This window comes from Podarcis bocagei (genome assembly GCF_964188305.1).
Source record: "Podarcis bocagei genome assembly, chromosome: 1".
Lineage (NCBI taxonomy): Eukaryota > Metazoa > Chordata > Lepidosauria > Squamata > Lacertidae > Podarcis > Podarcis bocagei.
Genome location: NC_138125.1, coordinates 49,513,679 through 49,532,897, shown reverse-complemented (window position 1 = coordinate 49,532,897; position 19,219 = coordinate 49,513,679). Strand labels below are relative to the sequence as shown.

Here is a 19,219-nt window from a genome sequence, read left to right as displayed (position 1 = left end):
AGATGGTGAAATGCAAACAGGGGACACAAAAAGGGCTGAACTCCTCAATGCCTACTTTGCCTCAGTCTTCTCCGATAAAGAAAACAATGCCCGACCTGAAGAATTTGGAGCAAATGATTCAGCAGAGGAAACACAGCCCAGAATAACTAAGGAGACAGTACAAGAATACTTAGCTAGTTTAGATGTATTCAAGTCTCCAGGGCCAGACGAACTGCATCCAAGAGTATTAAAAGAACTGGCAGATGTGATCTCAGAACCACTGGCAGTCATCTTTGAGAATTCCTGGAGAACAGGCAAAGTCCCGGCAGACTGGAGGAGGGCAAATGTTGTTCCTATTTCCAAAAAGGGGAAAAGAGAGGACCCAAATAATTATCGCCCAGTCAGTCTGACATCAATACCAGGGAAGATTCTTGAGCAGATCATTAAGCAAACAGTCTGTGAGCACCTAGAAAAGAATGCTGTGATCACCAATAGTCAGCATGGATTTCTGAAAAATAAGTCATGTCAGACTAACCTGATCTCGTTTTTTGACAGAATTACAAGCCTGGTAGATGAAGGGAACGCAGTGGATGTAGCCTACCTTGATTTCAGCAAGGCATTTGACAAGGTGCCCCATGATATTCTTGTAAAGAAGCTGGTAAAATGCGGTCTTGACTATGCTACCACTCAGTGGATTTGTAACTGGCTGACTGACCGAACCCAAAGGGTGCTCATCAATGCTTCCTCTTCATCCTGGAGAAGAGTGACTAGTGGGGTGCCACAGGGTTCTGTCTTGGGCCCGGTCTTATTCAACATCTTTATCAACGACTTGGATGATGGACTCAAGGGCATCCTGATCAAATTTGCAGATGACACCAAACTGGGAGGGGTGGCTAACACCCCAGAGGACAGGATCACACTTCAAAACGACCTTGACAGATTAGAGAACTGGGTCAAAACAAACAAGATGAACTTTAACAGGGAGAAATGTAAAGTATTGCACTTGGGCAAAAAAAATGAGAGGCACAAATACAAGATGGGTGACACCTGGCTTGAGAGCAGTACATGTGAAAAGGATCTAGGAGTCTTGGTTGACCACAAACTTGACATGAGCCAACAGTGTGACACGGCAGCTAAAAAAGCCAATGCAATTCTGGGCTGCATCAATAGGAGTATAGCATCTAGATCAAGGGAAGTAATAGTGCCACTGTATTCTGCTCTGGTCAGACCTCACCTGGAGTACTGTGTTCAGTTCTGGGCACCACAGTTCAAGAAGGACACTGACAAACTGGAATGTGTCCAGAGGAGGGCAACCAAAATGGTCAAAGGCCTGGAAACGATGCCTTATGAGGAACGGCTAAGGGAGCTGGGCATGTTTAGCCTGGAGAAGAGGAGGTTAAGGGGTGATATGATAGCCATGTTCAAATATATAAAAGGATGTCATATAGAGGAGGGAGAAAGGTTGTTTTCTGCTGCTCCAGAGAAGCGGACATGGAGCAATGGATCCAAACTACAAGAAAGAAAATTCCACCTAAACATTAGGAAGAACTTCCTGAAAGTAAGAGCTGTTCGACAGTGGAATTTGCTGCCAAGGAGTGTGGTGGAGTCTCCTACTTTGGAGGTCTTTAAGCAGAGGCTTGACAACCATATGTCAGGAGTGCTCTGATGGTGTTTCCTGCTTGGCAGGGGGTTGGACTTGATGGCCCTTGTGGTCTCTTCCAACTCTATGATTCTATGATTCTATGCTGGGAATCACAGGTGGGCAGAATACCTTTTCGCTCCCACAGGTATCTGGTTGGCCACTGTACGAACAGGAGTTGGACTAGATGGGCCATTGGCCTGATCCAGCAGGCTTATCTTACGTTCTGATTCCACATCTTCTCTTTGCAAAATCAGAGTTACATGCTGATGCAAGATACAGCATATTAAGACCATTGCTGAGCTGTGCAGCTTCTGAACAATAATTGCATTCACTGAAATTTCAGGTAATGGGGAAAAATCATTTTAGCTCATCTCGCTGAAGCTTTAAAATGCATTCTAATCATGATGGTCCAAGTTCAGTTCTCTGCTGAAACCATTTACAAAACATATCATGAGTAACTCTAGTCCTTGGACAGAGGAGTCAGCTAATTAGGAAGGTCATCTCTAACATCTCACTCGGCAGACAAAACAAAGACTTATGCCAGGGGGATTCAGGAAAGAAAGGTTATTTTTAATTAAACCACAATAGACGAGGAACCACAATATTGTTTTGGAATGAAACCTATTTAAAGTAATACACCATTGCTATGGAAACGGGGAACTGTGCTGGAGAGGCAGGAAGGCAGATTGGCTAAGGAGTATTTGAGGAATCCTCAGTTTGATGGAGATCTGAACATCTAATTTTGCCATATCCCTCATCTCTCTAGAAGGTCAACAAGCCATTATCAAAGTGTGATAGGGCAACTTGGTCAACCCTCAAGAGTGCAAAGAAATGTGTTGCAATTTTAAGAAAATCCATGGGCAGAGTCTGATGGTAGAATACGGGGAAGGGGAAGAAAGAGACCCTATAGAAAAACGGGAGGTGCCAGCATGACCCCTTTCTCCACCCTTCAACCACAATAGGCAAAGGTTGCTGCTTGTATTTCCTGCATATTGCTGGGGTTGGGAGTAGCACATTGTGCTTGGTTTGCCCAGTGGGTTAGGGAAATGATACTGAGAGGAGGGGAAACTGGGTTTCAAGGACCTGGGGCCTGTGGTGCACATCCTCAAAGTCAGATTCCTTTTCCAAAGAATAATTTCAATGGTAGATATGACTTAGATGGATGAAGAGCCAGTGGCAGGGGCAGGAAGAAGGCAAGTAAATAGGAAGCAAGATAATGTGCGTAAAATTATGTGTGGTGTAGAAAAAAAGTAGACCCACTTCTCCCTCTCTCATAATATTGGCATCAGGGATCTTCCAACAAAGCTCAGTGGTGGGAGATTCAGGAGCGACAAAAGGAAGCACTTCTCCACTCAGTCACATTGTGTAATGATGGCCACCAACCTGAATGGCTTTAAGCAACCATTGGATAGTAGACATTCTGGTTATGTCTTAACTCTATGTGCCATGCCAATTGCTGGTGAACAATACTGAGAGAGTACTATTGCACTCATGCTTTGCTTGTGGGTTTCCTATAGGTATTTAGTTAGCACTGTGGGAGCTAGATAGTGGGGTTTCTGCAGATCCACCCTCCCAACACTGAAATCTCCACTGCATACCTGGATGGGGGTGGGCAGTGGGGACGTTGGGGTCATGTGGTTGCATGAACAGGATTGCTGGATTGGTAAGCGAATAAGCAGTAGCAACACCTGTGTTGTGAAGGTGGATCCATCACACCACACATGCTGCTACTGGGATTAGATAGGTCTTTACTGTGGCACAAAAGGCTTTTCTTAGGCATTGTCTTATGGCTCTGGCTTTCAAGGGCCTTCAGAAAGGAGCCTTCCCCCATCCTGATTGTTGAACCGGAAGTGCTGGGCATTGGAACTGTCTGGGTCTTTCTGTAGACCAAGCCTGTGTGCTCCCCTGCCTGCCCCTCCTTACACTTCTGAAAGGAGCTTTGAATTATTTCAAGAACAAGTTCTGTCTTGCCAGCCACACCCCTTTGCTACTGAACAAGCAGAAACTCTGAACAAGCTTTTTTCTTCAAATCTAGGAATCATGACCAGCCTCTGGCCAGCACTGTTTGCACAAAAATCACCGGTGTAGGCATCATTTAGGGCTTTGTTTCCCAAATGCCTGATATGACTAAAGACCACCCCTTCCCGGAATTAAAACTCGAGGCACACGTCCACCCTATGCCACACAAAAGGTTTACTTTTAGTGTGTGTGTAAGAGTAAGATTTACGCACCTTCAGGAGCAGTTCATCCACCTCCAGAGTCTCCCCTGCATTCTTCAGTGTTCTGGATCCACTCCATTCAGACATGAGGATTCCTACCTGGCAAAATAGCAGCAAAGCATCCCATGGCGCTTCGGATCTGTTGTGCTTTTCTTATTGGCAGTGTTCCACTCTCCTCCAACCAATTTAGGGAAATGTGGTAGTAGTTTATCTTAACTTCCATATATGAACTGCCCCAAAAGAACACCTTCACCTGCTTGAGGGTAGGGAAGAGATCAGAGGATAGTTTGGGCAAAAATATTAACTCCCACGTGATTGCATTTAGAGGGCCAGAATGGCAGGAAGCTGTCTTCAAAATATGCTCCATGCTTCTTGGTTTCCTCTCTGTTTGAATGTTACCACCCCACATTTGTTAAGCTAGGTCTTGAGCTATGCTGCTAAGTCAGCAAAAACACTCTTGCACTTCTGGAAAACTTGCCTGGCAGCAGAGGCACCAGCTTGCATGGGCAATTTTTTTTTGGGGGGGCAACATCACATGCATGATGTTGCACGTAACATGTGCATGACGTCAGGATGTCAGGAGAAGTTGGGGGCAGAGCTGAATGTGGTGGCCACATGGCTTCAGCGGCCAGTGGCTCCCCCTCCTGGCACCACCACTGGCAGGTGGCTTCTTCGATCCTCCTTCCCCTTCATGGCAGCAGGAGCAGGAGGAACCGGCCACTGGAACCGCACTGCGCTTGGCTCCATGCTTCACCTCCATGCTTTTTGTACATGGGGGGGCTGGCCCCCACCCCCAAAACCAAAAGGGCTCGGCCCCCAGGAGCTAGCACCCCTGCCAGACAGCACAGCAAGGTCTGTTCAAATGGCTGAACTGAAGCAACAATTGCAGTTGTTTGTAAACGCAGAGCACTGAAACTGACTATTGTGACTTTTTAGCCCAGCATCCAATATTGAGCCACATTTGCCTAGTTGAAGATATGAATATATACACTTGGTTGAGCTGGTCAGCTGCACAGGCAGGCAAGAGAGGATCACTTTTGCATTCCTGCTTTGTTGGATCCTTCCCTTAGTTCTGAGAAGTAGCATGTTCTAAAAATGATATGAAACTTCCTCTGGACATTATTTTTAGAATACTGGATTGCATTCCTAGCGATAGGGCTCCTGACACCCCCTGTTTTTCATTTCAATTTGGATGCAGACAAGCCAGAGACTGTGCCAAGCGATAAAAGTGACAGAGAAGAACTCCTTTCTTGATCCAAGACGCTCCTTCCTCCACCCTCAAACAATGAAAGCAGAAATGCTGGCTCCCTTCTCGTAGTGAACACTTTTATGGACTTGCTTAATGAACAGCAAATGTTTCTTCTATTTAGTCATGTTTTTAATACTGAAGCTGTCGGCATTCCATCCAGTCTGCACAGAAGCAAGCCCTGCACACATACACTCCTCAGGAGCACGTTATGTCTAGAAGAAAACTTGAGAGGCCTTCTGTCATGGTTGCTTTAAAATCAAATACATTTTATGTCATCCTTCTGGCTTTATGAAAAAAAAAAATACACTGCAACAGCCAGCCATTAAACTAGTGCACAACAAATGAAGCACTTAAACTGCTCAAAACTGCAGAAATGAAAATTTTTCCTTCCAGTCTGAAACATTTTTGATGGATATTCACCAATAGAGGACTGTTAATCTTGCACACTGGGGAGCAGTGTATAGAAACCTCTGGCTTTTATGTGACTGGAATGTAGCCTACTGTACAAAGGTAAACAGGGATGGCCTGTCCTGTTTCACCACTTGAGGCACAACAGAAAGTGTGACCCTGCTACTGCTGCCTTTGTGCCATCTGCCCTGCTACCTCTGCTGGTGGCAGATAAGCAATGTCGGCACCAGTGCCAATTTGGGGTGAGAGCTTGCTGAAATCGCATCAGATCTCACGTGCTCTGCAAGATCTCATGCAATTTCAGTGAGCTATTGATGGAAATCAGCACCATCTTACCTGAAATTGCGCTGAACTGGGCTGGATTAACCATTAAGCAAAATAAGCACGTGCTTAGGGCTTCAAGGGAAGGGGGGCATCACAGAAATTTCCCAGTGCTGGATTTACCTTGGACCATATGGTGTAGCTGAACCAAGTTCCACAAAGAAGGCTCCCACAATAAAAGAAAAATACACACACACATACAATAAAATAAAATAAAATGCTTTAATCTTGGAAATACATCAAAATTAGAATATGGTAACTGATAAACTGTCATAGATAGAGAGGTAGGTATGTAGGTAGGTATGTAGGGTGCACCAAAATCAATTAAGTGCTTAGGGACTCTAAAGCTCTTAATGCTGGCATCCCTTCTCCACTGCCCACGGCAGGCAGGGTGTCTGATGGTAAGAGACATGCCAATTACCCTGCCCACATTTTACATCTGTCCTACTCTCCCACCAATCTCTAGAGCAGTTTTGCAATTAAAAAAAGTTTCCTTTGTAGTCTGTGAGTGCTTGCTGATCTAACACTATCACTGGACACCCAACTGGCTACTGTGACATGGAGAGCCTTCCGCTAGCTGAGGTACCAGCAGTGGCCCTTCCCTCCTGTGTCTGGTCATCCATGCAGTGGCGGAGCAAGTTGATCGGGCACCTGGGCAGGGCCAGCTGGGGCAGGATGCTTCACAGGGCCTTGGAGTCTGCCTGCCTCCTCCCACTCAGCCGCCCTACAGCTGGGAGGGGAGGCAGCGGGCAGACTGTTTGGGTAGCGCAGAGCCTGTGGGCACCCAAGCCACCGCGCCACTCCCTGGAGAGACACATGGCTCAGGCACTCTGCAGGCCCCGCGGTGAGTGCCAGCCGGCATTTTCTCACACACACCCCTTAGTGGTGACACCCAGGGCGGACCGCTTCCACCGCACCCCCTTCCTCCGCCTCTGCATCCATATTCTTATACCTTCTGCAGTGCATTGTACACATGCAGGCTATGATCTGGAACACCCCGTTAGCAGTGCACCTCGCTGGTTCTTAAACAGCAGCAATCTGGATCAAGCCCCTTGGCTGCTATTTAGCAAACCAAAATACAAGGGCCAGCCAACCGCTTAATGTCATGGCAGTCAGGACCAAACTTGACATAAGAGGGGTTGCATCTGCTTTTAAAATGTGGGTCTGGTACATTGCATCCTTGACTGAGTATATTTTGAAATAGTTTAAATATTGTGTAATCAGCTGTGCGAGAGGAAAAGAATTTCATTCAAGCATATTCCTGCACTGAAGATATAAATTTGATGAAATAAGATAATTTATATCCAGGGAAAGGTGCATAGGGGTATGCTAGAGTGCTGTCAAAAAATCGCAACTCTTGCAAGTTTGTTTTCTTTGCTAATGTAATTGAACGGTGCAGTGGATTTTCACATACCCTGTACTTCTGCCAGTTCAGCCCATTTCTTTGTTTGTACAGTGACAACTTTTCTAGCTAGTCTAATCAATTCCTAAATCGTGATAGACACAAAAATGAAATGGAGCCTGATTCAGTTCACCAAAGGTACTAATGAGATGGATCTTCAAATGCTGGCTCTCTTTGAGGTACCTAGATTAAATTTGGTCGTGCAAGTTCTCAGCCCAGTTAATGATATATAGCATTTAGTTTTCTTAAATATTTACTTCAGACATGACCAGATGGTGGGTTTTTATCACTGCTGCTGACCTGCAAGCAGGAGATTGCATGTGATTTTAAAAAACTGGGGAGAGAGGCTGCAACTATCTCTAGTCCAAAGAATGTCTAAAATCTATCTCCAGCCCAAAGGAATGTCTAAAATCCTAACACAACTAGGTCTGCCACAGAAGAGAAGTCATTCTTCTTCCAAATACTTCTAGAAAGTAGAAAATGTTGTGGCCTCTTTCTCTCTTGCACCCTTATGTTCATCTACCCATTTAGTGGACTCAGGCTGCAATTCTAACATCACCTACCTGAAAGTAAGGATGAGAAGATTTGTCGATTTTGGTTCTCTCTGTTTCTCATTTCTGCAGTAATTAGAAAACTTTTTTTAAAAACCTCATGAAAATTCATCAGCATTTCAGTGTGAAATTGTTCTAATAGACACTTTTTTGTAATGTACACATTTTTGCAAGTTTCCCCCAACAAAATGCATTTTGGTATATAATTTTCACCAACATATTTTTATGCACACTTTCCCCTAATATTTGTATTTTTTTGAAAAAATTGGTTGGAGAGCTACATCATAAAATTCAGAGGAGTGCAAATTTCAAAGGATAACTGTGTGTTTTGGTTTTTGCATGGTTTTGGAAATTTTGAATTTGATATTTGATTCACCTTTAAATGTGAACTGAATTGGCCATCTACCCCATCCCTACCTGGAAGTAAACCCCAGTGAATTCAATAGGACCTGAACAGACATGGTAAGGATTGTGCTGTAAGCAAGAAGCCATAATCAGGGGGTCATAGACTAGGGATCAAGAATGGGAGGCCCCTGGGCCAAATCCTGCCCACTAAGCTTGCTTTCGTTTGGACTGGATCTCAACTTTTGTACATTTGAAATAAGAGAAGAGTGTTCGTAAGCAGAGAATGCTTCATCCTTTGTCATTGCGTGGCTCCTGCTTCTTCTGCTAACAAACCTTCAACTGATGAAGGAACTGAAAGCTAGTAGGGTGGCCATATTTCCTACTTCACAGAGGGCAGTCCTCTATAGAAGGGTTGTCTAGTTCATGCTAGTTTTCAAGGCAAAGAAGGGAGACCAGAGACCTTGAACAGTTAGCATTTGTATAGGATTCGGTGCTGGCACCTGCTCACACTCTTCTCCTGCTATGGAGAAATGGATTGTATTTAAATTAAATTATAGTACAGTGGTGCCTCGCAAGACGAAAATAATCCGTTCCGTGAGTCTCTTCGTCTAGCGGTTTTTTCGTCTTGCGAAGCAACCCTATTAGCGGCTTAGCGGATTAGCGCTATTAGCGGTTTAGTGGCTATTAAAGGCTTAGCGGCTTAGTGGCTAAAAGGCTATTAGCGGCTTAGCGGCTTAGAAAAAGGGGGGGGGAAGCAAAAAAACCCGCAAGACTTGCAAGACGTTTTCGTCTTGCGAAGCAAGCCCATAGGGAAATTCGTCTTGTGAAGCGCATCGAAAAACGGAAAACCCTTTCGTCTAGCGGGTTTTTCGTCTTGCGAGGCATTCGTCTTGCGGGGCACCACTGTATCTGCTCACGTAGATGAGCACATGCATCTGTTTAGTCAAAGGCATGGCCCAGCTTTGTCCTCTTTCACACACAAGTGTGAGACTTGTTTCCTCTTTGGGGGCCATGTATAAAGGGCCTGTGGGACAGTGGCAGTCAGGTGAAACAAAAATGTCTGAAGTGTTAATTCTCTTTTTGATGCTGCATGGAGAAACACTAGTCCAAAGCAAGTGGGGTATTACTACTATGTATAACTGAAATGCAAACTCAGTTAAGTACTGAGCATATCCAACCAACAGCCTCAGTTGACTAACGTAGGTTATATCTCATGAGCAACTAGTGCACAGACTGAGGAGGCAGACGTGTTAAAAGTCTTTCACTAAATTCTATGCATATTTAATGATACTACTTGTTCATCAGCCCAAAACAATAAATGATGTCGATCTGCAGACTTCAAATCAGTTCTGCCATTCCATGTTTTATCTATTATAGTGGCTTCAACATGTTTCTCAGGAATACTTACAGTGATGTGGCTCAGTTCCAGTCCTTGGCTGGCTCATGGTAAGGAACATCTAAATTTCCAGCAAATCAGAGATAGATGTTTTTGGCTTTGGTTTGTGCACCAGAGACACTTGTTCCTGTGTGCTCTCCTTTTCGCCTCTCGATCCAAACCAAGACACCCAGAGAGGCAGCTATTATTCAAGAGGCCTTGGGAATTATATTGAAGTCTGGTAGCCTGGCTGTGCAATATTAACAGGCAAGCTTTCTAAACATAAAGGCCCTTTTATCAAGTCTGATGTAAAAAGATATAGGGCTCCTGAACTCTGCAAGGTACTCTAAGTTGTAAAGCTTTCACACATGCTTTAACTTAGTGCACAAGTACGGCTGGTGCTTACATTCTTTGCAAAGGTATCAGGGCAAGGATTTCAGCTGCCATAGCCATGACAAAAACAGCACACAAAGACAGCTGAAGACTCTGGAAACCCAACTTGGGACATCTAGTAAAACGTTAAAAACTGTCACTTTGGGGGAAGGCTTTTGTACCATATCAATTCCAGTAGAAGAGTGCCACTGAAATCTGCTTAGTAAGACATGCTGAACCAATTGTCAGTCTTTGCCATAATGTTTCCAGATGGGACAGAGAGCAGGTCTGTTCGAGAAGATATGCTAATCATAGCAGGGTGCGGGGGGGGGGGGTAGGTGAAAGAGGACATGAAAGACCATGGTTGTCATCTATTAATTCTGTGTAGGATATAGTTTTCTATTTAAAAATAAATAAAATTGAAATTCCAACTACTAACTACGCTGCTCCAAGTTATTCCTTAAGGGGAATCTGTGCCCCACCCCCCACCCCACTGATGTAATTGGACTTCAGATGTCCAGCGGTCAGGGATGATGGGATTTGGGAGTCCAACAACACTTGAAGAACTACAGGTCCTTCAGTCCTACCCTAGAAGTTTAATTAGCATTGCAAAATATCTTGTAACGATGAATGCACCTAGCTGACTTAATCAAATAGCTGGCATGGTGTGGCTAATGGTAGCTGTTTGCAATGGTGGACCTTGTCCTCTCTCTAGTTGAGTGTTATGGGGTTTCTTGTCGACTCCCTTTCCCAGGAACTGGCCAGGCTAAAATCAGATTCACATTAGAAATGGAACTGTGTCGGGGTCCACTATCAGATACAAGAGTGATTTTACTAACCACATGCAGGAGGATTAATATATCTCTTAAACTTCATCCATTCAAAGGTCTTACTCTACTTACTAATTAAACAATCTATGGCCTTTCGAGCTGTGGAGGGACTATTGGTTTTGTTTGTTCCTATGGTATGTATTTTTGTGATTTTATGTTGTAAACTGCCCTGTGATTCTTGGATGAAGGGCGGTATATAAATTTTTAAAAAAGATTATTATGCAGAGCAGATGTCAAATGATGACCATTTATTGACATTCACTGAGAAAAAAGTATAAAGCCAAGACTTTTTTCAGAGAGTGTTGGTGAAATTTTATTTAGAAGGGCACGGCCTAATGGTATGTTGCCAGAAATTGAATTTATTCCACTTTATGAAATTAGGATTACAGTTGCAGTGAGACCACAACAGTTCAGCAGATTTTAGCTACAAAATGACTTTAGATTCAAAGCATAAAATATAGCCTTCAGCAGAGATTTCCAATCTTGAAGCCAATCACTGTGTTCATCAGAAGAGGGAAAAACCCACACACCCCTACACTATGGCCGAGTCGATTTTCTTGCTTTCAAGAGCAGAACTTGGCACGAAATTAATTTAGCTCTTGGAGTGAAAGAAAATTTAGCACACGCTTCACCCCAAACACATGGCTGGGTCATTTTTAAGTTCCAGAAACAAATAAGAACATATGGAGGAATCTGTCTCTTCAGATGTTAATGCTGCCATAAGCTTCTAGCCAGCACAAGTCCGTTAAGTTAAACCTAGCGGACTGCAGACCAGCTTGGCTGCATAACAACTCTTGATCTATTTATTTCAAATTGAAAACAAATTTAGGCCCAAGTTGTACATATATGCAAGTAGGATACTTGGAAAGGTTTATTCATCTTGCCTATTTTTCTGTCTATGCTGGGGCAATGCATACTCATTTCTACTTGGTTCTTCTACAAACTCCTCAGTCAAGTCACTAATTTTCAGCTCATTTCCGTCTATATCAAATTGTAGTAGCACTGGCCTGCTTCACAAGGTTACTGTGAAGAGAAATTGGAAGGACATACTTTGCACAATGCAAGCACATCATTCTCTTTCCTCTGTAATAATGTTAGCTGAAAATCAAATAAAGCAGAGGTTTCCTGAAGGGTGCCATTTTAATAGTGGAGAAATGGAGAATACCAAGCAATGTCTGGTACACTACAGTCAGGTCCCAGAACTAAAAACAGTTCATAGAGGAACAGTAGCTAGCCTTCCCAAAGGCAGGACAAATATACAATGGTCATGATTACAGTTGATGGCAATTGTCTTTGGACTTGAGGAGTGGGCCTCTCAAACTCTTTAAAAGCCCTTCTACAAATGAATTGCTAGTGACAACCTTGTGCATGGCTTGAACATGCCCTATTGAATACAATATGTCTAAGTTGGCTTAGGCTAACCTTAAATTGGCAAGTTGCACTAAGATGCAGTCTTTAATTCTGCACAACTTTGACGTAGCCACAACTATGTTGCAGCAGAATTAAGGATGTCACACTTCTACAGCATCTTAGGTTAACAGAGGTTCTCATTTACAGTGCAAGTAGGTAACTTGGAGAGCTATGTTATTATTTTAGGTTTTGCAACAAGTCTCTCAAACCATCTGTACAATAGCCATAAAAGTTTTGCTGAAGGTATTTTCTTTCACGTGGCTAAAATGAGCCCTGGATCAATCACAGATGGTTGCTGAATATTTCTGCAGCAGTTAACATTGCATATTTTTAATCTATTTTTACACAAACTAGAGCTATCTGCAGTTAGATTAAAAGTTATCTGGTGTTCAAGCATACCTATGACCAAAATATAAAGGTGTCTTTGAGAACATTGAAAGTAGTAAAAGAATTTAATTCCAGAAAGCTGCTACTTATCATAGGAAGGAAAGGCCATCTGCAATATTATCCTTCATTCCCCATAAGGAGAAACATAACAAAGCCAAACTAGCCAACACATACACGACTACTCTGCAGTTATTAAAAATATACCCTTCTTTAAATCAGTTGCAGATTTGGTCCATCAATGCAGCTATAAGTTAAAGCTTGCAGTCATGTTTTTGGTTTTTTTAAATGTAAGAACTGCTGTGTTCTGTCAAACCAATGATTAAGCTGGTTCAGTGTTATGTCTCCCAATATTCACTGGCCAAATGATAGAAGGGATTTCTCATCTATGGGCATGGTGGTGCTCCTAGCAACTGGGGTCATGTGACCTTTTACCATAGAAATTCTGGTCAACATGATTCATAACCACCCATGATTTTATATTCCAAGTAAAAATTTCAGTAATTTCCTGGCTTTTTAAATGGCAAAGCTTGTTCCCATTTCCTTTAAAATTACTGGGGAGATACAAGTCAATGAAATTTTGGCACCTTACTGTAAGGTCTCCTAATGAGGAATAAGACGTGGAGAGGAGAAACAGTCAAGACAACATAATCCTCAAGGAAAAGTCTTTGTTGACTTGGTTGGGTTTGGGAGCTGCTGCTCTGCAACTCCACCTGTTTTGAGTGCCAACGTATGTGCCTGTAGAGAATAGTTTAAGTGATAAAATGCGGAGGGGGAGGGGGAAGAGCTGCAAAGCCCCAAACTACAGAATGAGTAAGTTCAAGTTACAAAACACACAAAAAAGTTTTACCCCAAGGTTTGTGCTTTCAAGTTACAGTGACAGGAGAGGAAAATCTATCTGCTAACTATTATGCTATTGCTCAATGCTTTCCAATTGCAAAACCATAAGCATTTGCTTTTTCAAATCTTTACGATGGAGAAACTCCTTCCTCAATGCACTTACACACCCACCACACCACAATCAGATTAATATTAATTAATTATTTGTAAAGCAGATCAAGTTATTCGACTTGAAGCATATCCACTCTGCCTTTCATGCTTTCACTTCTCCCTTGGGCAGTATATTTTCTTCCATCTCCTTTACCTCGTCTTCCAGTTCTTCTGAAATGCCCTTTTCCATTTCATGAAGGTGGCCCCCTTCCCTTTCCCCAGTAAAAGCTTAGGCATAAAGCAACACTTCCAAAACCAGGGCTGTAGAGCTTAGTTGAGCAGCTGTGTATTACAGAAGACCCTTTTTGCATGAAAAGCTAAGCACCAGTTAATAGATTCAAGAGACACACTTTCCTTTTCATTCATCATTAAAGAGGCCCCCAAAAGTAATGACTGCCCCCACCCTTTAGCCATTGACACAGCAGCATACAATATACACAAAGGAAAATTGTGCAAAGTACTACACAGCAGGGCACCTCATTCTGTCATTTTTGGTTTGGTTCTAAAACACTGACCTGGCAATGTAGGACGCTTCTGTTAGAAGAATCCCCTAGCAAGTGATGATCCAAGGAACATGGAGAACTCTCAAATTCCAAGAGAAGGCTCAAGCAGCTTCAGCGCTAGTGAGGCTCCGCCACAATGCTTAGCATTTTATTTTTATATTTATTGTTTAAGACAGTGTTCACAAACTCCTCCCCCCCAAACTTGAATATTGCTGAGGGTACTGGTGCCACTTAATGATTCCCCCCCCCCACCGGTTGTAGTAATTGTAATGTGCCATGCCAGGTGCTGTATGGTTTTTAATTGTATTTTTAAGAGAGCTTTTGTGGGTCTCTTGAATGAAACTCTGGTTCATGTACTTAGTTTGGAAAGCCCTGGGTAAGAGTCACTTCAGTACAATATTTCACACAGCCATCATAAATCTTGTGCAGCAAACTATGCCAGCAATCCTACACAAACTTATGTGGGACTAAGGGCAGTACCCAATGAAGTGGTCCCGTTGTTGCAAGGACTTCTGCTTGCCCAACAAACCTTCCCCTCCCTTGCCCAATCTGCTCTTCAGTATTGGGGTACCACCAGAGCATATTTGGGGAGCATGAGAGGGGAAGCACATAAGTCTTTGCACAAATGGGATGCCCTTGTTAGATGCAACACTAAGTCCAGATGTTCTCAGTGGAGCTTGCTTCTGACTAAAGATGCATAGAACTAGGCTGCAAAGTAGATGGCTGTTTGTTTTGTGGTATAAAGTTGATTAGTTCCTTCACATTTGTATAGGTGCCCATTTCATAAATGCCTCAATATGTACAAAAATCAGGAAGAGACCAAAGGGAAGAGATCTTAAACATGTGTGGAGTAGGACTCCTACTGAAAATCTTCCCATCCCACCCCTCCTTAATCCATATTTGACTTTCCAAAATCACACAAAACCATTAAGACACGCTATAAGCAGTGAATTATTATAGGAAAAGAGCTCCAACTAACACTAAAGGACACAGCAGTAGGGCTGGCACCTACCAACCTACTTTGTAATGTGGGAAGGGACAGGCAAACCACCCAAAAGCAGAGCACAAATCGTAACAGCATCTAGGGGAACCCCTCCCCCCACCCCCCACCCTGTTGAGTACGGTTGTGCCAGCCACCATTATTAAAAACTCTGCAGGTAACGTACGAAAATTGGCTGATTAACATTTCTGTTTACTTGGAATCCCAGAAGAATTTACCAGTGTCAAGTGTTGAACTGCAAGGCCATCCCCTCTCCAGTATATAACTATTGTATTACAAAAATATATACCAATGTTATGGTTTACCATAAAAAACAAGATAGTCAATACACACAAAAATATTTGTTTAATTGGAAACCATACATCAATCTGCACCTTTTGAACAGTAGTGCAGGACTTGTAAAACCAGGGTCTCTAAAGTCAGCCTACTGTTCCAAAGAAGATCAATTATTTTAAAAAAGGAAAAGAAAAGAAGAGAGAACCGGGTCTCAAGATTCAGTTTACGCTCACAGTTAGCTTGTTAGGTACATCAATATGCATTTTTCTCCTCCGAGTTACACTAACCATCTTTCCTGGACTGTATCACCAGTTTCATGCAGACACAAGAGTTGTAGCTACATACAAGATTTCGTGTAGCTTTCCTGCAAGTTATTTTGTAAATCAGGTAATAGCTTAGGGACAGCAAATAAAGCCATGGGAAGTACAGCAGTGCTTCCAGATTATACCTCTAGTGAATTTCAATTGGAGTGGAGTCTACGTTCTAATCCAATGACAAATATGGCTACTTTGTGGGAGGAGAGGCTTAACTTTAGAAGAAGGAAAAAGAGCAAGGTCATTCTGGATACTACCTTAACAGTTTCAAACAAAACCATCTCCTGCTTCTTGAATGAGTAATTGGATTACTTTAAGTACAAACAGCTGTGTGATGTTACTTTACATACATAAACCATGAGAATGCTTCCACCAAATCAAACAGTCACTCTTCTTTAAGACTTCAGAAGCATGGGAGAGGGTTAGAAGGCTGCACCCAATTTGCTCCCATTTTCATGTGCAGAAAAACACCCCAGAAGCATCAGTCATAGATGTCAGTTGCCTATCACTCAAGTCAATGAGGCTATAAAACCCACAGTATCAACACGCAAATAATTCTTTTCAGAAGAGTAAGATTTACAATAGCCACGTTAGGTAGCTAGCTGAACAAACACCACACATCACACGAGAATAAGTCAACTGTCTGAATAAGGATTTACTTGAACAGAACCTTGTAAGGGTACACTATACTCAGTCTCATTTTAAAGGTTGATTAGATTTTTTTTATACAACATAGCCCCTGGCAATTTAAAATAGACCCACTGGAGAATGGAATGGAGAACTGGAAATGTGACATTTCAAACCCAGGCTGTGTGTGTTTTTAACTTCTTTTCTGAGGAAGACTTCTCAGAATCTGTGTCTTCAAACTCTGTTCTATGCCTTTTCTGTCGCCCACGGATCTGCGAGCCATCACTGCCCGGAAGATGCAACTCGGCAGCTTCCTCTTTCGTGCTCACGGTGTGAGTGGGAGAGTCTGTTGCAGACAGGCTGCATTCCTTGTGCAAGGATGTGCATGTCTGCACAAGGCTGCCATTATCAGCATTTAAGTGTAATTGTCTTCCTTGAGCCACAGCCTCCTGCTCTCCAAAACTCTGTCCGTTACTAAGGTAAGAAGAGCGAGGGTGCAAGTGACCATTATTGTGGTTTGCACAGGAATTGTCTGTGTTCCTGTCCTCATTGTCATCTGTTGGGTTTCTAGAGTAATTTCCAGATCCACTACAGGTGGCAGCGGTGGAAAATGAATCCTTCGAGACAACCAGTGGGTTGTGGCTGGGTGCAGGTTGACAATTCTGGTTACTTTTCTGCTCCACAAATCCTGCAGGCTGGCTGCGAGGCTCTTCAGTGCAACTACTTCGGCCTTTGCATGTGGCTTTTCCATTGAGCTTCTTCATCTCAAACGAATGCTCCACAGTCCCACTGTTTCCGTTCCCTTGGGTGACGTTCTCTTGATCCTCCAGCTGCCGCTGATTATCACATTCATGATCTTGGCCATTTCTAGAATTTTCTGCCGAGCTACGTTCCTTGAAGGTTTCCTTGTTGCGGTTTTCAGTAGAGGGATCCTGCCCACCTTGGGTTTTTCTGCTCGTTCCAGGTCTCCCTTCACTTTCACCACCGCCATGTGAAGTTTCGCCATCTTTGTTAGCCGCATAAGACATATAAGAATAGTGGAGCCACCTGAAAGCTTTGTAGATCTTCCTGTCTACAGATTCACTCTCTGAGCAAGGAGAGACCTTCTCTTTGCGGACCTCAGTATTTGCAGTACTCCTTTCGGGAGATGAGGCTGGAGAAGGAGAGAGGTCATCCACTTTGATCTGGGGATAATCATAGAGGTCTTCGCCTAAGTAGGTACTTGTGTTTTCTGTGCTGGCATTTGCATTAGTCCTTTCTTCCTTTTGTGGCTTCTGCCTGCGCCTTAGTGCATTGCGTTGCCGGGTTGAGGCACGGCGCTCATTCAGTTCCTCATCATCTTCTGTGCTGCTGCTGCTGCTGGAGCTGCTTGAGTCATTCTCTTCGGGACTTGGGGACCTGGGCCTTGGGAAGAGATCAGCATCCAGCTCCGTCTCACAAGTATTTTCATCAGAATCAGACTCATTAGAAAGGGCCAAGAGACGCTTGTCTTGGTACCTCCTCAGTGCAGACAAACGTTGCTGGCGAGAAGCCACAGCTTCTCTGGCTGGTGGAGATTCGGTAGATCTCAAGGTTCCCAAGTTATAGGCAGCTTCATCAGATTCTTCCGTCATGTGAGGTGGGGAGTGATGCAGAGATGTGGAGGACTCAGACTCACTATACCCTGAACGCTCACTTACTCCGGCATGGAGCTGCAGGATTGTGCTTTCACTAAGGTCACTGTCGGAATCAGAGCTCCACCCCTCAATCTCTCGACGGACCAAGGAGTCAAAAAAGGCCATCATCCGTGGATCCTCTTGGACTGACTGATTGGCATAGTCATGAGACAGGCCACTGCCACTGTTTAGCACAAGACTAATGTACTCTTCATGTGTGTACAGGCAACGGGAATCATCCTCAATTTTACCATCCAGATCTCCTGTGCAACCAGGCTGCCGGTAAGGACTCCAGATCTGTAAAAAGAATAAAAAGAAGTGTTGCTTTATATATATCACCCGGTTGCTTTTTTAAGGCTTTTCAGCAGTCTACTGATATACCTATATCATTTTGCAAGACTATTGGTGTAGCTGATCTTAAAGAACAATTCTTTTTACTCAGTTTCACAAAGATGTTCCATTTCACGTGCAAAATGTTTCCTCACCTACACTTGAGGATTCACAACTCATAAAATGCTTCCAGCTTGAAATGAAATGAACGCCAGACTGCAGAACTCTATTTTTATCTAATAGGTGTTTACAAGTGGGGGGGGGGAGAGAGAGAGAGAGAGAGAAAGGAGGTTGTAAGAATACTAGGTTGCTTTCTGAATAAAAGTCTAGGCAGTAAGGAAGGCATTTGTTTCCCAGGAAACTAAAGCTAGAGCTTGTTTTAGAGACGTGTTGTGGTGTTTCAATAAGTTGCATGGTTCAGCACCTCAGCAATTGTGGATGGCTGCACAATGTAAGCTGAACATCTATAATGTTTGGTGTCTTACAGTGCTTTTATATTTTGTTGGAAGATGTCCAGAGTGATTGGGGCAACCCAGTCAGATGGGTGGGGTAGAAGTAATAAAATAGCAGTTGTTGTTGTTGTTGTTGTTGTTGTTGTTGTTATTGGTTCCCCTATACTCAAATGCCATGATAACAGCAGTGCAGCCATTTCCAATCATGTATGCCTATGAGGCTGATGGGGGTGCTTAGAATTTTGCTGTCCTACCAAGTATTTCTTAAAAATACACCTAGGCTAGCACTAAAAGACAATTATATGGTTGAATTAGCACAGATGATCAGAACCACCTGACACCATTCACCTCCCAGGCAGAAGGCTGTGCTTGCAAAAGAGGATGATCATGCCTGTTAGTGTACATCTGTGCTCATTTAATCACCAACAGCAGACATGATCCATCCTCTTTTGCTAGCACATGGGAGGTAAACAGCATAGTAGGGCTTGGAGGTAATGCCCATTTATCCTAATCCGCTTCTTAAAAAAATTAATTGTTTGCCAGCCCTTCTGTAGCAGGCCCTACCTCCCCACCTTCATCTAGCCC

General features: G+C 43.4%; 1 protein-coding gene and 1 long non-coding RNA gene across 4 annotated transcripts in view; one reads left to right on the top strand and one right to left on the bottom strand.

Moving 5' to 3' along the window:
• The window catches only part of LOC308583004, a 36,233-nt gene that overhangs the window by 10,207 nt on the left and 6,807 nt on the right, over window positions 1-19,219 (top strand). The window lies entirely within an intron of this gene.
• Window positions 15,307-19,219, bottom strand: part of DCAF5 (DDB1 and CUL4 associated factor 5) — a 43,177-nt gene continuing 39,264 nt past the window's right edge. For all 3 annotated transcript variants that reach the window (XM_081185967.1, XM_081185969.1, XM_081185968.1), the window contains exon 9: window positions 15,307-18,149. In XM_081185967.1, coding sequence (XP_081042093.1) covers window positions 16,368-18,149 — 1,782 coding nt within the window. In that variant the 3' untranslated portion in view covers window positions 15,307-16,367. The remainder of the gene's footprint in view (window positions 18,150-19,219) is intronic.